At 37.9% G+C, this 21936-nt stretch overlaps 1 protein-coding gene across 7 annotated transcripts in view; it reads right to left on the bottom strand.

The window, feature by feature from the left end:
* Nucleotides 1–842: 842 nt before the first annotated feature.
* Nucleotides 843–21936, bottom strand: part of CCSER2 (coiled-coil serine rich protein 2) — a 61460-nt gene continuing 40366 nt past the window's right edge. For 3 of the 7 annotated variants that reach the window (XM_066555182.1, XM_066555184.1, XM_066555181.1), the window contains one exon: nt 843–6059. In XM_066555182.1, the coding sequence (XP_066411279.1) occupies nt 5238–6059 (822 nt within the window). In that variant the 3' untranslated portion in view covers nt 843–5237. Of the gene's footprint in view, nt 6060–9782; nt 9823–14309; nt 14395–21936 lie in introns of all 7 variants that reach the window. The other 4 variants (XM_066555187.1, XM_066555185.1, XM_066555188.1 and 1 more) reach the window with 2 other exon arrangements.

A 21936-nucleotide genomic window follows, 5' to 3' on the forward strand; every position in this document is an offset into this window, starting at 1 on the left:
TCACACTGATAAGGATTAGACATCACAGTAACACAGTCTGGGCCACGAGAAACAAAGAGCACACTCACCCAGGAGGACCACAGGAGGAGGATTCATTCCCACTCCCTTTCTTCCTTCCCAGTTTGAACTTGGAAACCCTGTGCAGCTCTTTCCACCCCCAAAATCCATGCAAATTTTCAAAGGCCATCTTGAAGCTAACATCAGGTTAAAGATTACAGGTGCCCGCCTGCAGTATATTTTAAATGTTCTTACTTCAAACTACAGGATTTTCCTCCCTTTTTGAACATAATTTCAAACTTGAACTCCCATCCACTGAAATAGGTCAGATTAATTAATGGAGCAGATTTCCTTTCATCTCAAGAACAGCAAACCATTCAAACCATGGGCAAAATACTGACATGCAATTAGGACTTGCATATTTGCCCATGCTGTAGTCATTTGAACTTCTGTGGGGAAATAACTCTCTCAGAGTATCCTATGATAAAGATGTTAACTCATAAAATACTTAAGAAGAGTATTCAATAGTTCTCTTAACTGCATTATAGGTGCCAGAATACCTTTACCTTTAAGAATAACCATGTCAGTCCATGTTCATCTGCAATCAACACATTAAAATGTTTAGCTCTTCTAAGACTTTTTCCCCTCCTTTTCTTTCTCCTTTTAATAACAGTCTCATGCTAAAAGCCTACGATTTCTGTTGGAGAAAGACAATTCCAAGAAAAAAATCCATTGTAAGTGTAAACCTAATCTCCCTGTTCCCCCAGATTTTCTGCCTACAGTTCTGTCTGCATTTTGCACAATGACTTGAAAAAACATAGACATGAATAGTCAAGAGAAAGAGATACTTATTAGAATTATGACTTTTATTTTTATTCACTAGAGCAACATTGAGGAAAGAATTTTTACATACAGGTTTTTTAATCAACTTTACAAGCAAATTCCAATATACAGTATTTACTCTGGCCAGGGTTTAAAAAACCAAAAACAACAAAGCAGATAGTAAGGGTACCTCTTGTTTTAGCTAGGACTGAATTGAAGATTTTGCTACACGGGAATTATGTTGGTTTTATGGTGGTGCTTTTACAATCAGTAGGCAGTGAGCAGCTTTACCATAACAGTGACTGAATTTCCTTGAAAGCACAGTTGTAAGATGACTACACTGAGCCCTACCACCAGGGTCACATTAAATCCACTCTGCTCAGAAAAAGCCTCTGTAACAAGATAAGGAACAGCTACAGAAGCCCAATTCAAGAACTGATTTCCATTTGTACGGCAAGAAAATGTCCATATTAAGAGGATTATGTGCTGTGCAAAACCAGAAATACTTCCCCCCCCAACATGCAACCTACCCCAGTATGAGACTTTAGAATGTGCATATGGCTGTGACATGCAAACAAAGGAAATCACGCAAATGGTATTCAGTTTTCAGGCATCGCTACAGCAAATCAGCATGTAGATCAAGGCTGAAATGAACTGTACTGACCTATAATGCAGTCTGGTTGCTATGCCTACTCTCACTGCTGTAAAATGGAAAGTTGAGGAACCCCTTGGTTTTTTTCCAAACTGTATCAAAATTGTGCCATTTTGGATTTTCAGGGCCTTCGTAACTGTTTCGAGAAAGTTGGAGAGATAATATTGCACTTGTTTTCTCACAACCATATTCTGGGACCATTATTCTTTAAGAGCTAGGCTAGTCCTAGGGAAATTTTGCCACTGGCTTTGACTGGCAGTAGGAAGTGCTAGCTTCAGGGAAGGGAAGGGTAATAATGATCTGGCTGTTTCATCAGTGTTAGAATTCCACGGCTGAATTAAAGTCATTGCACAACAAAAACTCGGTACGCTACATGAATGCCTTTAAACATGCTAGAGTGCATATCGATCCTGTGAAAGTGATGTGAAAATACCTTGGAAACAGCAACACTACCGGGGAAATTTGTTTCAAACAAAAGCCACACACAGCAGGAGGCATCTAGATTATTTTAGGCACAACTCCAAGCAATAAAGCTCATTTAAAGTGCAATTCTGTTCTTTTCTTTTGTGTTTATTCACTTGTTAAAATGCGTAATTGCCTCTGTACACACATACTGAACAGTAGTTTAATACTTTTGTGAATATTGCACAAAAGAATGAGAAATCAAAACAAAAAAAATGGCAATAAATCAGTTTTATAAATCTAAAAAAAAAAAAAACCTGAAGATATCAAATACTTAAATGTACACATTTTGGATAATCTGCACCAGTACTGATGATATATCTGCACCTTCCATAAGGTAGATATGACACCTGAAAATACTCACTTAATCCCATTTGACAAGCACTCTCTCAGTGCCCTCTCATCCATCACTCCCCAAACCCCATCTTTCACTGAGGTGAAGCTTCAAGCCTCACTTCACCACTTCTCTCCCAGCTGCCCATCTCGTGACAGGCTTTGCCATACTCTGGACTTACTATACGTGCAACAGAGCCTTCCCTGGTATAGTCTGAAGAGCCCAAACATGCAGTTGTCCTAGAGGGATGCCAGGTTAGCAGCTGAACACAAACACAAGCCAGGCTAGCATCTGTTTCATCCATGATCAAATCCTGCTGGCTCCAGCTCAGTGTCTCACTAACCTGTCAGAACAAAATGGGGAAATGCTATAAAAAAGGACTATAATCTACTAATGTTCCTTTAATACATATATACATGCCCATATAAATATAAGATCTTCTTCTGGAAAGAAAAATTAGGAACTGTCTCTTTTATGAAAACCTTGATCATCTTGATATTCTTTGCTTAATTTGCTTTGATTATCTCCTTAATTTTCAGTAAAGGCGCAGATATGAATAAAGGTATAGATATCTATACTTTTAAATGTAAACATAAAAATTGAAACATCACTAAATCAGGCTGGCGATACCTCCAGAATATGAAGCAGAAGATGATGAATTTCTGTCAATAACATTAAGTGAAAACTGTATTTTTACACAAAACCATATACAACTAACAATAAAATCAGCTTCTCTTCAAGGAAAGTAAACTTAAAAAACACACCTTCCATAGAAATCTATATGGACCAGAAAATGAACCAGGAATCTGATCATTGCCTCAGCAGTCTTTAAACTCCTGAGAAACACAGTTAGCTGCCAGGAGCTAGTTTTGGGGAATATAAAAAGTGAGTTTTATTTTCTTATTGAAAGTAAATACGTACACTAAATACCACTAATTCAATGCTTTTCGTGGAAATAAATTATTACCAGAGCATAATTGTTACTGCAATCTCAAGTTGTGGTTTCTGATCCTATACCAACTATAACAACAGTATTTGTCTTTCTATGTCTTGCTTACATTGTCATCACCTCAGTTCACAGAAGGTCCTGCAGGTCCCTTATTTCAGACTGATCTAAGTTGCTCAGAAAAAGAATCTCCCCCTACCTATTTCCCTCTCCAAACTTTTCATTTTTCCGCTCTATCTTCAGTTAAATAAAATTACAGTGTAAGAAATGCAAAATAATTCTTGAATATCAGTGATGTACTGAAAACTCAGGTGAGATGACTCTTTTTTCCTTCACCCAACTGAGGTATCCACCAGGATACCCCGAGTTAAAGGGCTTATATTATAGAAGCTGAATATTGATTTCATTTATGAAATGTCTACTTCTACTCACTTTAATTCTCTCAAAGAAAATACTGTAATATGTCAATGTCCTACAGCCAGAGCCTAGAACAAACTAACACTGACATTTTACTGACATTATGTGCTCTTCAGGAACAGATTTTGGGCCAAATTGTTGCAGCAGCCTTCTACTGCTGATTTTAAAACCAACTTGAGAACAGGAAAAAAAACCAAAACCAGTAACATCCAAGAGAGTCATGGTAAAGATGGGAAGAATCGGAGATGGGACATAACAATGAATTTCTGGAAAGCTTCACTGGATACGCACACATGTAACTCGCATCATTCATGTCATCGTCCCAGAGTGCACCAAGACTACTTTCAGAAAGAATACTTCTCCTAGAGAGCACAAAAATGCAGATTTTTTTTCTGCTTAGTTTCCCCAAGAAGCTCCTTACCAGTTATGCACGTCTTCAGAAATTACAGAAAAGAAAAAAAAACAAAAAAACAAAAAACCCAAAATAACACATTTTTGAAAAACTCTTAAGAGTACCAGCTCTGGATTAGGACATAACAGGATTGCTCAAAGCAAATAAGAGGGATTAATTTTTTTCCTTTTTAAAAAATAGTTGCATTTTTAATATAAGTTTTATTCTGTAAAATAGTTTCAAATTCTTACACATATGGCAAAGTTTGTGCAAAATTTCAAGTCAGGTACTTCAGAGCCTTTCAATATTAAGCAGAAATCAATAAATACAAGCAGAACAATAAAAGTTTAAAATATTAATTAAAATGCATGTTGTGCAACCTCATCATAGGTGTTCTGGACCCCTTATTCCCAGAGGCTCCCTACTTACCAATTCCTAAGAGCCTGCATTGGAAGGTTTGGACAAACATCCTTAGCACTGCATTTCAAGAATCTACCCAGTAATGTGTCTATTCAACACAATAAAAACATACCACAATCATTTACCAAATGAGGATGTTTAAGCGAGAAGATTCATTTCACCCTGTGAAATCTGCCTAACGTCTGTGAACAGTGAAAACGGGATAAATAAAGAACAGAGCTACTTCAGATAACAGCAAAACAAAACAACACAACCCACCCAACCCATGAGATTAAATAACATTAAATATGTCAGTCTTGAGAGAATGATAAATACAAGGATTTTTGCATAGGCCTCTGGAATACAGAGTCAGAATTATGGCCAATAAAACATCTGCTAGTCAGTCTAATTTTCTACCACTCTGACCTAACGAGTACTCAGAACCAAGAAGTTCAACAGAACAGCAATTTCATTGTCTAATAACTCAAACAGAGGTAAGAAATAATTTCTGCCATCCTGAAATAAATAGTGCAGCATTCTGGCATTTGTGGTCATCACAGACTTCAGTATTTGCTTAACTACAAAGATTGCAATACTATCTTTATTACAGACCAACGATAAAATAAAGCACTCAAGAGAAACTGCACAGCTCGTAACATCAGCCTCAGAACACGGCAGGATGGAGAATGCAAACCCTAAAGAAGATGCAGTTTGGAACAGTGACAGGATTTGCAGGCTGCAGGTACAGCAGGCTCCAAGGCAGTCACAAGAGGGGAAGTGGGACACGGCGTGGCAGCGGGTGAGGTGTGGGACGGCCTCAGTGTGTCTTTGGTTTTGGGAGGCGGGACTGCCGAGCGGAGGGCATGCTGTCCCCGGAATGCGCACCAGCGGAGTGCGTCTGCACGCCCTCCTTCCTCTGGACTGGTGGCCTTGGGATGTTGGACTTTAGGGAGGTGTTCTGAGGCTCCGGAGGTACTGGTGTGGATTTCTGACTGCTCACTTGCTTGGATTTGACGAACGATGTAGTTGGTGGGCGAAGTTTAGACACTTTCTGACTCTGTTTACCCTTCAGGTTATCCTGCCCAGATGTTGGCTGTGGCTGAGTCGAACTCCTCAGTGGTAGAAGCTCACGTTCCTTGGAAGCAGCAGAGTGATCTGCAGATCGTACGGGAATGGCCATGGTAGGAGGCACTAAAGCAGTTGGGGGCTTCACTATTCTCAAAGTCTTTGGCTGGGAAGCCTGGTTTGTGAATGAGGGTTGAACTTTCACAGGTAATCCAGTCTGCACCTCTGGAGCATCAGCTCGTGTAGAGGTCTGATAGTGGGAACGAGGTGGTAATGTACCTTTCTTATTACTAGCCACCTCTCCAGGGTCTTCAGTGTTTTTGATTTTCAAATTGTCCAAATATGATGCATTTTCATCTTTTGTGTTTAACTGTACACTTGTTGATGAGTTTACGTCATTCAGGCTATTTGGGAGAGAGACATTTGCAGCATTTCGATTCTGATGATTTCTATTGTCATGCAGATCTGGTTTAGGATATTCACTGTGGGCCTCGATATGTGGAGTTTTTATTAGTTTTCCCTGGGCGAGGTCTGTGGAATTGGGAAGGCTGCTGGAAGGCTGTAGTACTTGAGGCTGTTAAAGAGAAAATAATACAAGAATGTATTAGGCACAGAAGACATCAGGTACACTCAGAATCCAACGTGAGCTGACTGGATGCTTGATAAGGGCTTGTATATCTGGGTTTTTAAATCAAAACTTTGACTTCGGCAAAACAGGATGAGTCATGGGACGCACACAAATGGAACTCATAACTGAAGTGGAAAAAAATATACCAGCACTGAAATAAACAATAACATAAAGACAAAAAGGAAACCGACCGGCTTAAAAAGGAAAGATGAAGAAGGCATGGTTGATTGATGGTTTCACCCGAATCTGCAGGACAGCGCAAGAAACAACATCGGTGCAGATCAGTTCTAACCAAGTGCTTAACCCAACACAACAGCTATGTCCAGCTTCAAGTACTGCTCACTGCTTACTGACCTCAACTACACCAACCCTTTTACTGCACAGGCAGGAAAGGAGTTGGATGGACCACAGGGACTTACAGACCATTTCCTTGCCTTACTGAGGCCAGAAAGTCTGGCAGAACTAAGAGCTTATCAGGCTAGTGGCTAAGCTTCAGTAACTGTTTTATCTTGAACTGATTTTAAATGGGCTGATAAAGAAGCAGAGTTCATGTGAAAGTAGAGAGCACACTCTACCACACCGATAGCCATGGGATAAAGAGAACTGTAGAAGATTTTACATTTTATCAGAAGATACAATCTAATCAGACACGCATCAGACAAGAGAATTGCCAGTACCTCTTCCGGTTAATTTCTATTCTCTTTGCTCTGCCCTGTAAAGAGACTTAAAAGATTAATGGTGTACTACTTTCACAATACATCCTAGACCTGCAACTTGGATACAGATCTTGGAAGCATTACTAAAAATTCTGCAATTTGTGGCAAGACCCAAAATCTATTAAAACCTAAACTACAGTTTTAGCAGGTTTGGATTATTTTTCTCATTTTCTTTACAAAGGAGGGGAACTGAACTCCTGCCAACTAGCCATCACTCAACTACCTGGATTCTTACCAGTTGACAGGTTGCATGTACACAGTAAACAGGCTTATTCTGTTTACTAGTGAAATTGAGTAAATAAAAAAGAAGCAATGTTTGTGTTTTGGAGATTTGACTAAAAGTGTCATTTTAGTCACTCTCCTGAATTATTCACAAATTCTAAAGAGAAAACCCATTATTTGTCTGGTCTTTTTAACTCTTCTTTGAATCAGTAGGAAGAATGCAATGATTGCTGTGTATGCCAGATTCCTGTTACACGTTTAGGGCCACAGCCCATCTCAGGACTCTTTAGGCTTTTCATCTTTTCCCTGGCAGGATTACTACTGAAAACAGAATCCTCAAAATCCTTCACCAAGAAGAAAAAATTTAAAGGTTAATGAGAGGAAAATCAAGGTTTCTCAGTCTATTTTTTTATTTACGCGCAGTTTTTCCCTCTAGAATAGAATAGTTATCTCATAAGGAAAGGCAAAATCTGGACCAGTGACATCCACTGTCACTGACAGACATGTAAGGCAAATATCCTGAGCAATCAGAACATGATTGTTTTTGAAAGAGGGAAAAGATTAAAAAAAAGGCAAAAAAGCTTCCAAAATTGTGTCAAATGAGTACAAAACCATTATTCCTTATGTTACCCAAAACTAGCTTAACTTTGTAAATCCTTCTTAACCATACAATCCTACAGGAAGGAAATGCTAAACACAAGGAGAAATTGCATACACTCAGAGAATTACAGCTTAAATAAAATTAGCCCTCCAGATATTTTTTCCATTTTCCAGTGTTTATTACAGATGTTATTATCCTTCCAGTCTAGGAGCTGACAGCCAGATGTTAGCCAAAATGATTTACTGTTTTGAGATCTCACCTGCAAAACCAAAACTGCTAATGAATGCAGAAACCAAAGCAATATGTACCCAATTCCCATGCAAATACTACAACAAATAAATCCTATTTTCTAATCCTACTTGAAGTAAAAAAAATTAAAACCTTTATAGCCCACAGGATTGTGTCAAATGTGGGAAAAATAATTGTCAGAAAATTTTTCTCCCTCTAGGAGCTAGAAAGTGTTTTTAAATGCTACTCTTCAAAAACACAGGTAAATATCAAATATAATCAATAAAAATTCTGACTTAATATCAAATAATTCTAGCAACACTAATCAGCAAAATTCAAAAATTGGTAAATTGCAGAAAAAGCTAAATTTGCATTGAAAGTAAAGTTAAACACATCTGAAGTACAACAAAGCCATCAAGGTTTCAATAATGCTATTTTGAATGCTTCTGACAAAGGCTAGGTAGTATTTGAGCTCTTCCCTTCAGGCAATTTTGCATTTTACATATAAAAATAGCCAAAATACATGTTTTCCTCATTATCCTTCATAACCTTAAAAGGTATAAGCAGCTTATTAGCCAGAAAGTTGGTGATACTAAGATAGAAAATGGCTACGTGCTCAGAATTATGAGGACACTAAAGCTCTGGTATCATCTTTGCCCTGTTGTTTTAAATACTGTACTGCTTTGTAATTGTGTATTTCTACCCAAGATCTGTCCAATTACCACAATGACAGATTTTAATATCATCAAATATCTACATGCATTAACATTCAAACTGACACTAAAAGCAGCAAAATGCCACTTGCAAAATATGCATGTAACATTTCACAAGGTATCCAACACTGACATTGTCACGCACAGCTCATATCTTTGTACTAAATACAAGGTCTCCTTTTACAAAGAAAGTCTTTGAAATTCTGACCCTGTTATTGGTAAAAACAATAAGCCAGCTGAAGAACTGAAGTACTTGGTGAATTCCATCACATGAAGGAGGAGAAATAGATAAAAAAGCATTCTGCCTTCCAGGCACAGTATTTTATTTCACACAAGTCCTAAAATAGGGTTTCATCTGCATTGTTTTGAGTGCACTTCTGGTAATATTTCTGGAGTGGGACACACCATGATTTGGAATTGACTGCTATGCTACCTAGACTTCTATTTATGTCCCATGAAGAAAATGTGCAGGCAGACAAACACCTGCACTCCTTTGCGATGCTCCTAAAATGCAAAGTTGGACTCAAACATTTCAAGTACAATGGAACTGAAGACACTCCTTCTCAAACTGGAAGTACATTTGACGAAGGGCTTTGTGCACGTGCTCCTTTCTGCACAAAGGAACTGATTTTTCTGTACTGGCAAGAGCTTGAAAGTCTTCCAAATACTGATGTACTAACCAAAATTACTCAATTCACTCCCTACTTCATTAGGCTAAGAGATTTTTCTATTATTTCTCTCCAGTACAACTGGCTGTTACATCATCCAGAGAAAGATGTCATCCACGGCAAGGATTACCACTATTGTACAGTTATCAAACTACAGAGGTTGTATTAGCTTCGTGCTGGAAAACTGAAACATCACGTTGTACTGTTAAAAAAGTCAAATGGACTGTTAAAGAAGCTAAAAATGTGGTCATGACCATGATATTCATTCAGTAGCTGAAAATTCCCTTCAGTTTTGCTTTGGTTTTCTTGATCCCCATCTCTATTCCCTTTACAATAACTCTGTAGAATGAAATAATTTTCTCCCTGCAGTGTCTTGAGGAAGGAGGGAAGCAATGCAATGGAAAATCTGAGAACTGCATGCACATCTCCCACAGACATGCATCATGCACAGGGCAAAGAAAAAACTCAACGGTGAAAATGCGTGAGGGGGAGATGGGAATAAATCTGAAGTTGTACTGTACCACGCTTTATCACAGAAGTAATGGACTAACTTCTCAACTCCTTGCCAATGGCATAATGGAAAGCAGAGACAAGAAAAAGACAAGGACAATGATGTCAGAGGACCAAGACAGAACAATGAGCAATTGCCATGACAAACTCCAACTTTTCACCATTTCAATTGCAATTACCGTGTCCCCCATTGGTTTTTAATCCTCCTTCAAGAAACAAAGGAAGCAACAGTATTTAAGTAATGCAGTACAAAAGCATTTACAGCAAGACCTGCATAGAATACCTTTGCTCTTACAACTTCAAGGTTTTTAGCAGTTAATCTCTCATACTCCAAATACTGCAACTAGAATTTGTCTGTATTATTAAAACTGTATAAAAGAAAAATCTTTGCATCCATGTATATGCATGTTCAATATCTAACCCTGAACAGCAAGGTCATTAAATTCACAGCATTGCATCCTTGGATTATATTGACCTCATTTTTCATACTTCAATCTTCCTAGCAACTCACTCACAAGTTGGAAGAGACAACTACCACAGGTTCTTTTTGGAAAGGGGTACAAGGGAAGGATCACAAACTCTGCTACATAATTCTTTCATTTCCTCATCAGTTCTACCATCCCTTCTCTCACTGCCTTGGACAGGATAAGCTGTCATTTCAAACCATGGCCTGTGCAGACAAAGCCCTGCTGAAAGGCTGCACCAGAGAGCTCTCATTTTCCACCTCTGGAAAACATCAACATTTCACACCTTAAATCTGTAGCATTTGCTAATACCTTCTTTTTGAACTTCTTTTTTTTTTTCTCTTTGATCTAGCTGGTTTATATCCATATTTCAGCATTAAATACAGGATTCTGCAGTACGGAGAATGACCTCAAATAATGACACAAAACAACTATTTTTAAGCATCATTCACCACAGCCATGAGGCTAGTAAAATAACTGGTAATGTGGCAAAGCATTGTTATTCTTTCTGCATAGTCTGTACAGAAACCCCAACTTGGAAAATTTTAGTTTTTCAAAGAAAAATGACTTTGAGTAATGCATAACTACATCAAGGCAAGTATTTCATCCACAAATATGGATATATGTGCAGCAAGCAGATAAATATGACCGTATACAAAATCAAGAGGTTTTTTGCAAACATAAACTTAGTTTAGTACAAGAGTCCTTTCTCTTGTAGTTGACTCTGCAAGTACTGAAGTTGGAAGGAAAGGCATTTTTCCTAAAAAACTCTTCTTCATATAGCTGAACACTCTTGGAGTAAAAATAATTACATAAAAAGGCAGTAATGTAATGATTCCAGGATGTTTTTAATAATTTGTCACAGAACTTCTCAGCTAATGCTCTGGAGCAACTTGTTTCTGCTAACACAAAACTTTGTACACCCTACAAAGCTGTAGCAGTCCATAAAGCTTTGGAAACATTTCAGCAACGTGTCTTTGTTTAAAAGAAAATGTGTGAAAAACCACAGCCTGGATCTGATTTATAGTCACTGGGCATAGAGCAGCTTTCTTCCTGGTGATAACAAGCTGTGTGTCACCTGCTAGCATTGCTTAGATTATCTCTACCTGTAATACTTACATGCAAAAAGTCTAAATACTTCTTCCAGGACATGCACAGTAAATGGAGATGCAACAACTGCAATGCTTGAATAACAAAGTGGTTTTGATCAGCATTTCTGTGTGGAGAAGCACTTGGGGTGAGGGGCCTAGAGAAGGTGGTGTAATATTCTTGTATTACAACATAAACTCATGATTGCTTCCTTACCAATGCGTTCTCTAAATCTACTTCTAGAGCCACAGAATTGGTTCATTTCCAGAACACAAACAGAAAGGGTTTAACTGCATTGAACAAAGTTTGAGATGTCATCAAAATAGATCCCGTGATCAAAAGAAAAATAAATGACCCTTACATAGGAGTTTAGTTCAAGACACATGGGAATTAGAGGAACAAAATTACTTGGATTTTTTTCCTAAAATGAAAGAATTAATGTACTGTTATCAAAGTGTTTATGAAATGCAAGCTGCTGAATTGTTTCCAAGGCTGGTGAAAAAACATGAAATTAATAAATGTGGAAGTATTAAAAATTAATTGTCATTAAAGTGAAAAACATACATCCAATGCTGAAGTGTGCTGCAGTGCAGTGATATGCTAAGGCAAGTTCAGCAGCAGGTGTGCTGACATTGTGACTGGTGTTTAGAGAGAGCCATAAACCTACACTAGTGTAATATTACCTAGCAGGGATATATTTCCTGTCCTGTACTGCAGGAGGGAAATTATTTTTAGTTGTTTACACACTGTAATATGAACAGTTTACAGATTTATACCCTCATAATCTACAGTGCCTGTAAATGATCTATGTATCCATCAGCTATCAACAGCACAGTGAAGAAACCTGCAGAATTCACATGCAGAGATAGGTTCAGGATCCAGAAGTTAAGAAAGAAGTGCTTGACTTCCAAGTCTATACTGAAAACACAACCAGACAAAACCTGAGACTACACTTCATGTTTCCATCATCTCCTCTGTATTAGTGCAGAAGCACACTGACATTGGTGTTTCAGGCTGTCCTACACTCAGTGGTGATGCTCAGCTCAGCATTTGACTTAAACCCCCATATTTGGCATTTCATATCAGCTGCAAAACCTGACCACTGAAACCACTGAACCAAATGGGAAAGAAGGAAAGAATTAGTGACTGTTTCAGTAATGTTTTACTTCACAGAACCGTTAACACAGGGATAAATCATTAACTTTTCAAGAATTTCATTAAAATGTCTCAGGAACCTCCTAATTTACACCCTATTTTTATTCCTGGTGTTGCTCTATAGAGTAAACCTGAGGCTTTAAGAAAAAAGCTAAAGAACACTCCACTAGTGGAAACTTACTTTCCTAACAATACATTAGTTATTTGGTTAACTAGTAAAGGGCCCATTTTCATTTACTTAGCTTCCTTTACTAGCAATTCATTGAATTCAATATATAAGATGCATACTAAAAATTCCAACCTGCTTTAGTAATAGAAGTTTACTACAGAATCTCAAATAAGAGACCACCCTTGTTAGTGAGGGATGAGGTGGAGGCTCAGAAAACCAGCAAGATTAGCAAGCAAAGTTTTCTTCTTCAGCTAAGCAGCCACTGTGAATGATGCGATACCAGAGGCTCACAGGGCAGCTGGGACACCATCCTCCCATTCTGACTGTCCAGTCAGTCTCCAGCTCCCAAAACCATAACATTTATATGATCCTCAGGTCAAAAACTGATCTCCTTGAAGTCAGTCTCTGTTGATAGGACAGTGAATCACTCAGGCTGTGCTACTGCTGGCTCCTCCATTCAGCAACAGAAGGCACAATCATCAGATTTTGGGGTTCTATGTTCATTACACACACAGAGTCCCACATCAAACACCACAGAAAAATGAAGCACATCCCTTATTGCACAGAGAAAAGCCCATGAAACAGGCTGTGCATTCCTGATGAGTTGTTTACATGAACATTGTCACAGAAGCATCAAGAGAGTATTTGAAGCACAGTTTACAGAATATTAGATTTTTTTCCTGGTGATTTATCTAAGTAAAGATTACTGCAGTGTGAAATATATTTAACTTTAGTTCTCCAAGGTGCAGCTTACTCTTCAGATCTGCATTGGCTCTGGAAATCTTACTTTCTTTCCATAATTTTACTTTGCCTTTATTTCTTGTCAAATACACTCTTGAGCTTTACTAGGCAAACACTGTAATTTGCAAATTACAGTACATTTAAAAAATATAACTTTAGCGTTATGAAGTAGTTATATTTCTTCAAACACTTATCTGTTCAAAATGCAATATCAAAGCACAAAATAAGACTTACCATTTCTCTATGTCTACGTAAGCACACAGTTTTAAAATCAGCAATTGTCTTTTGTTTTGCAGATCCAAGCCAAGTGAACAAATGCATCTCATATCAGCCCACATTGTAGCTAGCACATAAGGAACGTTAATAAATCATGCAAGTTGTGCAACGGCCACTTCAACGTAAGAGAAGCTTTTTTACAACAAATACCGAGAGATGGGAGGGTAAAATAATTAGTTTGAGGGAAGCCATTCTGAAAAGTTAAAACTTTTTGTGAGAGACAATGCAAGTGACACTTTCCCAGCAACACTTTTCTGCACAACCACGACGCGTTGACGTGAACGCGCGCACAAACGCGCGTGAGCAAACAGAACACGCACACACGGACAGGAGAGTGCATCACAGCCATGGAAAACAGGGAAATGCAGCAAGCACGACCGATGTTAAGACAGGACTGGAAACAAGGGCCTACTCGGGTTTGCCTGAAGAACTGCTGAGGTCTATTGGCGTTTAATGACTGTTACAAAGCTATAGTGGTAGCTGCTGGTAGGCTGGCCAGAGGAAGCGCTTTGTTAGGCACAGACTATGGTGTATGCCTGGAGATCTGCCTGAGAGAGGAGGAGACTACGAGATGAACGGTGCGTGCAAAGGGGAAGCTGCTACTGGAACACGGTGAGGGAGATGAGTGAGAGGGACAGACTCACTCTGTCTGCGGTGCGGTGGAACACTCCGAGGGATGCCCTGGAATGAGCCCTGCCAGGGAGAGAAGGAGGGAGCAGAATACCCACCCTGTGCAGAAAGAGAGAGGGGGAGAAGTATAATAAAAAAAGAGAACAGGGAAAAAACAAGACACCAAAAAGCCACACCATTCTTTTTCTTTTTTCCCCAGAAAGGTATCATATTTCCAGGTGTTCTACTTTGTAAAAGCAAATGTTACACACTACCAGAGCCCAGATGTCCTAAACTAGTTAGAAATCTTACAAAATACCTCCATTTTTATTCAATATATAAGCACACATTTCTATCCTAGGTAGTTTTAGGGGACGAGTACAGAAATGGAGCTTTACATGATTCAAAATACATGATAAAATTGTATTTATACAGCTTTCAAAAGTATTTTAGAAATGCCTCACCAAGTAGTAGCTTGCTCAGTTCTAATCTACTGGAAATCCAGTCAACTTTAGTTTAGAACAAAAATTTCTAATGCATAGAAACAAATTTTCCAGCAAGTCCTGGTGCCTCAGAGACCACTTTACTCCAATTTCATCAGTATTATTTATTGTGGAAGAGAAGAGCTGACATAGAACTGTTTTCCTTGCACCTTGCTCTTGGAGCTTGAGTCTTCCTTGAAATGATCATGGAACTGTGTAGATCCATGCAGTGCAGGTTTTGCCTGTCAGAGCTCTCAAATCACCACAAGTGTTACATACTGTGGTTGACACATCCTCAAGAGAAGTAATTTTCTCATTACTTTTCCTTTTTCCCACATCCTTACCTTTGCAAATCCAAGCTGCACTTTCCCTCTTAAACAACACAATCTTGTTTTCCTATTTCAGCAGGGCAGGTTTAAGCATTAACAATCCTTTTGCCATTTAAGCAGCTGAAAACTGCTTTTCTAAGTCCTGGAACACTGGTGCTACCATAATGACTGCCCCACTGCCTCCTGACCAACAGCAACTAACTGTGGCTACCCTGTGAGCCAGCAGGCTGAACAAACCTGAACAGCACCCACATCACAGAAAACAGGAACCCAGTTTGGCCCCCCTCCTCCAGATTCTCTGCTGCAGACCATACTTCCACAGCTGGGCAAATAATGGAGTATTTGACCTCCATTCTTCTTTTAAAACAATGTTAAACATCACATTATTTCTATAAATAAATATTATGTTTTTATTTGTCTTAGGAGAGTTTTAAAAACCTCCCTGATCTTCCAGTTATCCTTACCTAATCAGATTTTATCCAGCACTATTCCAGGTTTCAGTGCTGCTAAGATGAAACTTAACTTGCATTTAACCAAGCCTTAGAATCTGCTAGTCAGAACACTTTTCATCTAGAACAGGAAATAAAGAAAAAAGCCTGACAAGACTCCTTTATTGTTCTTCAGAAGCTGAGATAAAACAATTATTGCAGCATAATCTAAGGGGAAAAATGAAACAAGTTCTTCAGTCTGATTATCTCTAGATGGAGGTATTGATTACCTAATGTGTTCTTACAGTCCTCCATCAGCTGTCATTAAGATCACAATTTTAAGACTGCTGCATGAAAGTACTGGAAAAGTATTAGCTTCAGTCAAGCAATGTGACAAAATAATATAATGTGCTGCATCAGCTGAATAGGTACATACATTAAATACATAAATAATTCCATAAATTATCACTCAATGACTGATGAGAAAATTATCAAACACTTTGGATTTTGATAGCGTGGTACAAAAGAACACTACATTTTATAGGTTTGGTCACATTTCATCCAAAATTGTGTCAGGGTACTGGAACACCAAGAAAAACACTTTCCATTCCCTAAACATAACTGAATCTCCACATAGTAGAAAGCAAATTATCACCAGGCACAAGTCTGACTTTGCAGAGACTCATCTGAGTTGGCAATGGACTTTTTTCTTTGAAATTCTTAACACATTAAGAAGGGAGGTGAAAATTATATATCTCTCCCTTTTACTCTCTGAAAAGAGATTAAAAGAAATGCAAGCTATCTGAGCTACATAACAGTTAAGACACTATTGTAAAGGCAATGAAATATTTACATGTCTTGATACGTTCCAGAAACTTTTAAGCATCCATATTAGCACTTCAAAGCCCTGCACTAAGTACAGCCAATTCAATAATTCTTCATGCTACTTCATCATTGCTCTGACTAGAGAAGCAAATGAAGAAAGTGCAAGTAACTTCCTTCAATCTTTTGCCAGCTGAACTGGTCTCCAGGCATATTTTAATCCCCTTCTTCCAAATGCTGCAGTTGAAATTGTTCCATAGAGGTAAGTTTCAAATAAGTGCCAGATTTCTCTTTTTGTAATAGATGAATAAATTATTTTTTTTTTCTAAACATACTCCAAACCAGGGTTGTTTAATTGTACAACAAATAAGGTAATAAAATCAACATCAATTGAAAAAGTAAGAATCAGCAGATACAGCACTGGGAATGTATTAAGATGAGTGTTATGACTTAAACTGATTATAAAAATTATAAAGGATGTAGCAATCCCATTCATATAGCACATTAAGATTTAAGTGTCTGCATATATGCCTGGCTTACAAAAAGATTAATTTTCTTTTAATAGTAATTATTGTAGAAAATTCCAGCAAATTTATCAAGTTTTCTCCTTTAAACATCAACTCATATTCATCTCCTATTACTCAAATGTGCACTAAGGTTCCCAAAAAATTGAAAGACGAGGAAAAAAGAAACACACTAAAAACCACATCTCCTCAGATGATACTACATATTCAAAATGCACAGATAATGTGGCAGTTTCCTACTAAAACTAAGAAATAAAAAAAAAACTGAATCACCACTTATTTATTACAATGTCTATAAAACTCATAAGCAAGGAATTCTAGAATTGAAAGATGAGAACATGACTTACCTCAATTTAATTAAAAAAAACCCAAACCCAAACAAAAAATGTCTGATGGGATTCTTCTGGGTTCTGAAGCAACTTTTTCCTCCACAACTTTAATGTTAGATAGCAGTTTGAACAGTCCCTCCCCACAGCTATTATGTGTATCCAGCCACTACTCTTAAATCCCATTCCTCTTATTTTACAGACACTAGATTTGTGAAATAGCAAAGGCATCCCCAAAGAGAAGTGAATCAGAATTTTAAAACAACATGAGATTCAGGAGCGGAAAACTAAGAGCAGCTGGGATAGAGCAGACTACAAACCAGCAGGACAAATGTTCTTCTGAGCTGCTGATGAACTGTACTCCTGCTTTATGTTGTACCAAATGCTATATGAAGTTCTGACTCTAACTGCACTGGGAAAACCTGGTGGCTGTTTCTTCTTTTAAATGCTACTGTGAAGACTAAGGCCAGAGTTTTCCATTGCTAGTTATGAGCAAACTTCAAACTTAGAATAAGAAATCACATGAACAGAAGCAACTGCTTCTGCCAGAAAAGGAGAAGCAAAATATTTCTAAGCTATTGCCCCACAGTCATTTTAGCCCTACAGCCAGATACTCCAGTTCTTCTCCCAAGGATAGACCAAAATGCAAAACTGCTACTGCTTTAAAAAGTCTTTTCTGCTGCAGAAACAAATACAAATACAGCCAAGATCCTTTTTTTGCATGCATACAACTGGAGCCTCTGAGCACTTCAATGAGGAGGTGATTTTTGCTGCCTCTCACCAAGCACTGCCAGTTGTCTCATACACACTCAGAGCTCCACATCATCAACAAACCTAGAATGACAGACCTCACTACTGAGGCAACCAAAATGTTTCTGCAGCAGTCTTCTCTGACTGGCCTAGCACCCAGAAAGAGATCAGGAATAAGCAGTTCTGACATGCAAATAGTCTTTCTGAAAGTATTCACATGAAAAACTTCACCAACCCACTTTTATGTGCTGGTTTACACAAAACCAACATGAAATGCTTGTGAAGGGTTCAAGGACCTCTCCTCCATGTAGTCCCACATGTCATGCACAGTCAGCACAAGAGACAGGTGCACAATATGACCACCTAGCCCAGCTATGGTTTTGTTTCACCAAGTACATGTATAAGAACATGAAGCAAACAGCAGAGCATTGGACAGTGACAGAAACAGAGGCTGGCTGTGAAGATGAACATATACAGTGACTGGACCTCAAAAGCTGCAAGCCTAAATTAATGGTTGTGACACTGACACATACAGGATGTTTAAGGCTAAAGATAAGGAAGATACTAAAACCAGAAGGCCAACAGTACAGAAAGACAGACAAAGGATTACAAAGCTTTATCAAAACAAATTACATGGAAGGCTTTGGAATGACAAAGTGGAACAAAATTCAAAAGGAAGGCAAAGAATATCTCAGTGCAAAAGTAGAGAAAAGATGGAGCAAAGAACAAGACCATGCACGCTCCCATGCAAAGTGAGAGGTTCTTTTGTCATTTCAGCAGAAACAAGAATGAACTTGTATGCAAATTTAGGCAGCAAAGCTCATCTCACCACTGTGAGCTGTTACCAAGGGGAAATAGCCAGCTTTTACTGTACACACTATCTACTCTTGCAGAGAGTGGAAGAGTAGACTTCCACCAGCAATTAGGAGGAACCTGTCCTCACAGGCCAGAATCTTTTGCAGGTATCTTGGAACAAATTCAGGGCTTTGCAGTTTGCTTGCTTGTCATTTACTTCTCAGCATCTGCCAACATCCTTTCCAGTCCAAGAAACCAAATGATTTATCAACAAAAACTTGACTTCTAACCCCTGTACCCTCAAAGTCTTAAAAACATTAGTATTTACTATTAGAGAAAGAATCCTGCAAGTGTGGCAATGGATGTTCACATTTTTCTTTCTTGTAAGTCGTCCATTAACATTAATTTCTTCAGGTAATTTTTATCTTCTTCCATGATAGTAAAATCATAAGACACACTAACTGGAAGGAATTCTGTATAACAGACCTGTAAGAGATCCTTTCAGAAATGTCATGGTCTACCCTGCCAGCAAATATCTGTACCAGCCTTTACCCCAAGGATGGCTAACCAAACATAAAATACAAACCTAACCTAGAAGTTACCTACATTTTGAGCATTCTGCTGGGACACTTACAAGAATACCATGTCACAGACACAGTAGACAGACAATAGGTAGCTACCCATCAATTTTTAAGAAGCCAAGTTTCCCAAACATTTCTTTCCAGCCCCTAGTTTTTATTATGTGAGTACTAAGTTCCAAGGATTAAGTTAAAGTTTTACAACTTCTACTTATGTACATATTTACCTTTAAATATGAAAAAACCTAAAAGTATTTTGAAAAACTGTGGTCCTTGAAGAGAACACCAGACAAGTTTGTAATCACATCAGAATGGGCCATTTTCTGGAAATATTTAGTAACTAAGAAACTATGTGACCATGACTTTTAAAAATTAATATGTTTAATGATATCCATTTATTTACTTAGTAGCAGAACCACGAAGTGATCAGAAATACCAGCTATTTCAAATGGCCAGATGAATTGTTGCAATTCATATGGTATTAAATTCCTAACTGAAATAGCTGCTTTCCACTCTCACTGTTTCCTAGTTTATTCCAGCATCTATTCTTTATGACACACTACATTAACAATGTTTGTTAGACATGTTTCAGTAAGCATTTAAAGTACTCCTTGGAACACTAAGTCACTGTGTTCCCAGACTGGTACTAAGTCCTGAAGAATAAACACTTTGTATCAGTTCTGATTTGTATAGAATATATAGAATTTATAAACAGTCACATTAATTCTTAAAATTTTGACACCTGAAGTACCTAAAATCCACCATAACTTAAAATGACTGGCAGGTCAATGCTAATAGGTAAAACTGAAGTAGTTAAATATTCGTCAAAATTGAAAACAATTAAGAAGCTTAAAGAAGCAAAAAGCTAAGATGTCTCAAAGGAACCACTCTGTCATTACCAAGACTTCAACTACAATTTTGTTTAAAAAAAAACAAACAAAAAAAACCCCTAGTCTATATAAAAAAGCTAGTCTACATAAAAACCTGATAATTTCATAAACATCAACAATATTTCAAGACTAATACTGTATATAGGACCAAGAAACATGATTTTTCTTAGTCTTTATTCTTAGGTCAAGACCATTAAACTAAACTGAACAGGAATGTTAATAAACCAAAAGAATTTATTTAAGAGATTTTTGGGATTTGAGTAGTGAGAATACACTTTACTTAAATGTCTCCTTCTGTTTATTGTACTCTTACCTCAAGAAAATAAGAGCTGATTGTGTCTCCTTTCTATTACAAGATATGTTTTTTGTTATTAGATTCAAATCAAAAACTATTTTATACATTTATATGTCTATTAAGCCATGCAAGGAAACATCCAAATGCATGTTAGCAGAGGAAGCATGAAACCAGAAAGTTGAGGTCTGACCATTAGAACTGAAATTTGGCTGCACCAGCCAGACCACTGTCCTCCTTGGAGAAATCCCATTACAGAGTTCCTGCTTCTGTTGGCTGAAAGAAAGCCTGCAACTTACAAATATGCACATGAAGACATTGAAAAAAAAACTAAAAACATGCCCAAAACATTCTGCCCAAAACTTCCCAGCTATTAAAAGGTCCTGAAAAGCAGCACAGTTTCAAAATTTGTTAACACTTCATGAATTTTTCTAAGTCCTTTATCAGTTTCGTGAGAAACTTTGCACATGGATAAAAATACCAATAAGTTTGGATTGTGTGTGCAATGATCAGATACCTAGGAATATGTATGGGTATCATATACACATATCCACACACCCAACCATGAATACAGCAGAGGCTCCTTTAGTTCTTCTTAAAGGTACTGTCCCTTAACCCAAACTTCCTCCAAAAGTCTTTTTGAACAAAACTACAATATAACTTTAAATGTATACTGGCCAACCTGACCCAAACCAGACAACTGTGCTGACTGACTCCTTGCACTTGAGACAGCAACTCAAATTCCCCATCTTCTCCAGTATCTCTGTCTTATCAATTAACACCACAAGTTGCACAGACTAAAACTCCTGTAGGTAACAACTAACTTTCCATGACTATTAATCTTGACTCTGAAGCCATGTGATAAATGAGCTAGGAAAAAAGGAAGATGGAAACAAAAGCTACTAACCTTGTGACAGCATCAATGCACAAAGACATCCCATAAACAGCACACACAGGAAATTAAATTGGGAAAAAGAAACAATGCAAGGGCTCACAAGCTCCAAAGTAAAAGGAGAAGAAACACATGGGGTGAACCAAGAGGCTACATGTACATGGGGGAGCAGAGGCGTCAAAGCAAACCAAAAGCTACTTAAGTTATAACCTTTTGACAGCCTCTTATGACAGCAAGAAAGAGGATGGAAAACATGGGTAAAGCTGTTTGCCAGTAACTGGTGAACACAGTGTGGTGCTGCTTCTGCCCGATAGTGCCATATATTTAAAAGAGCAATTTTAGAAGGATAACAGGGGTGATTAATCTTTATTACAAGCTTACATCAAGTAATTCAATGTAGGATAGAAACAAAGAAACAAAAAAAAAATCAAACCCATTTTTAACCTTGAATAAAATGTCCTAGGTTTTCTAGCTAGAGCAGTAGCTTCAAGATCCAAATGCTATTTGGTGGTGACTAACAAAAGCTTTGTTTGGCAAAGGTAATTTCTTATGAT

The sequence above is a fragment of the Molothrus aeneus genome, chromosome 8 (assembly GCF_037042795.1).
Source record: "Molothrus aeneus isolate 106 chromosome 8, BPBGC_Maene_1.0, whole genome shotgun sequence".
Taxonomy (NCBI): domain Eukaryota; kingdom Metazoa; phylum Chordata; class Aves; order Passeriformes; family Icteridae; genus Molothrus; species Molothrus aeneus.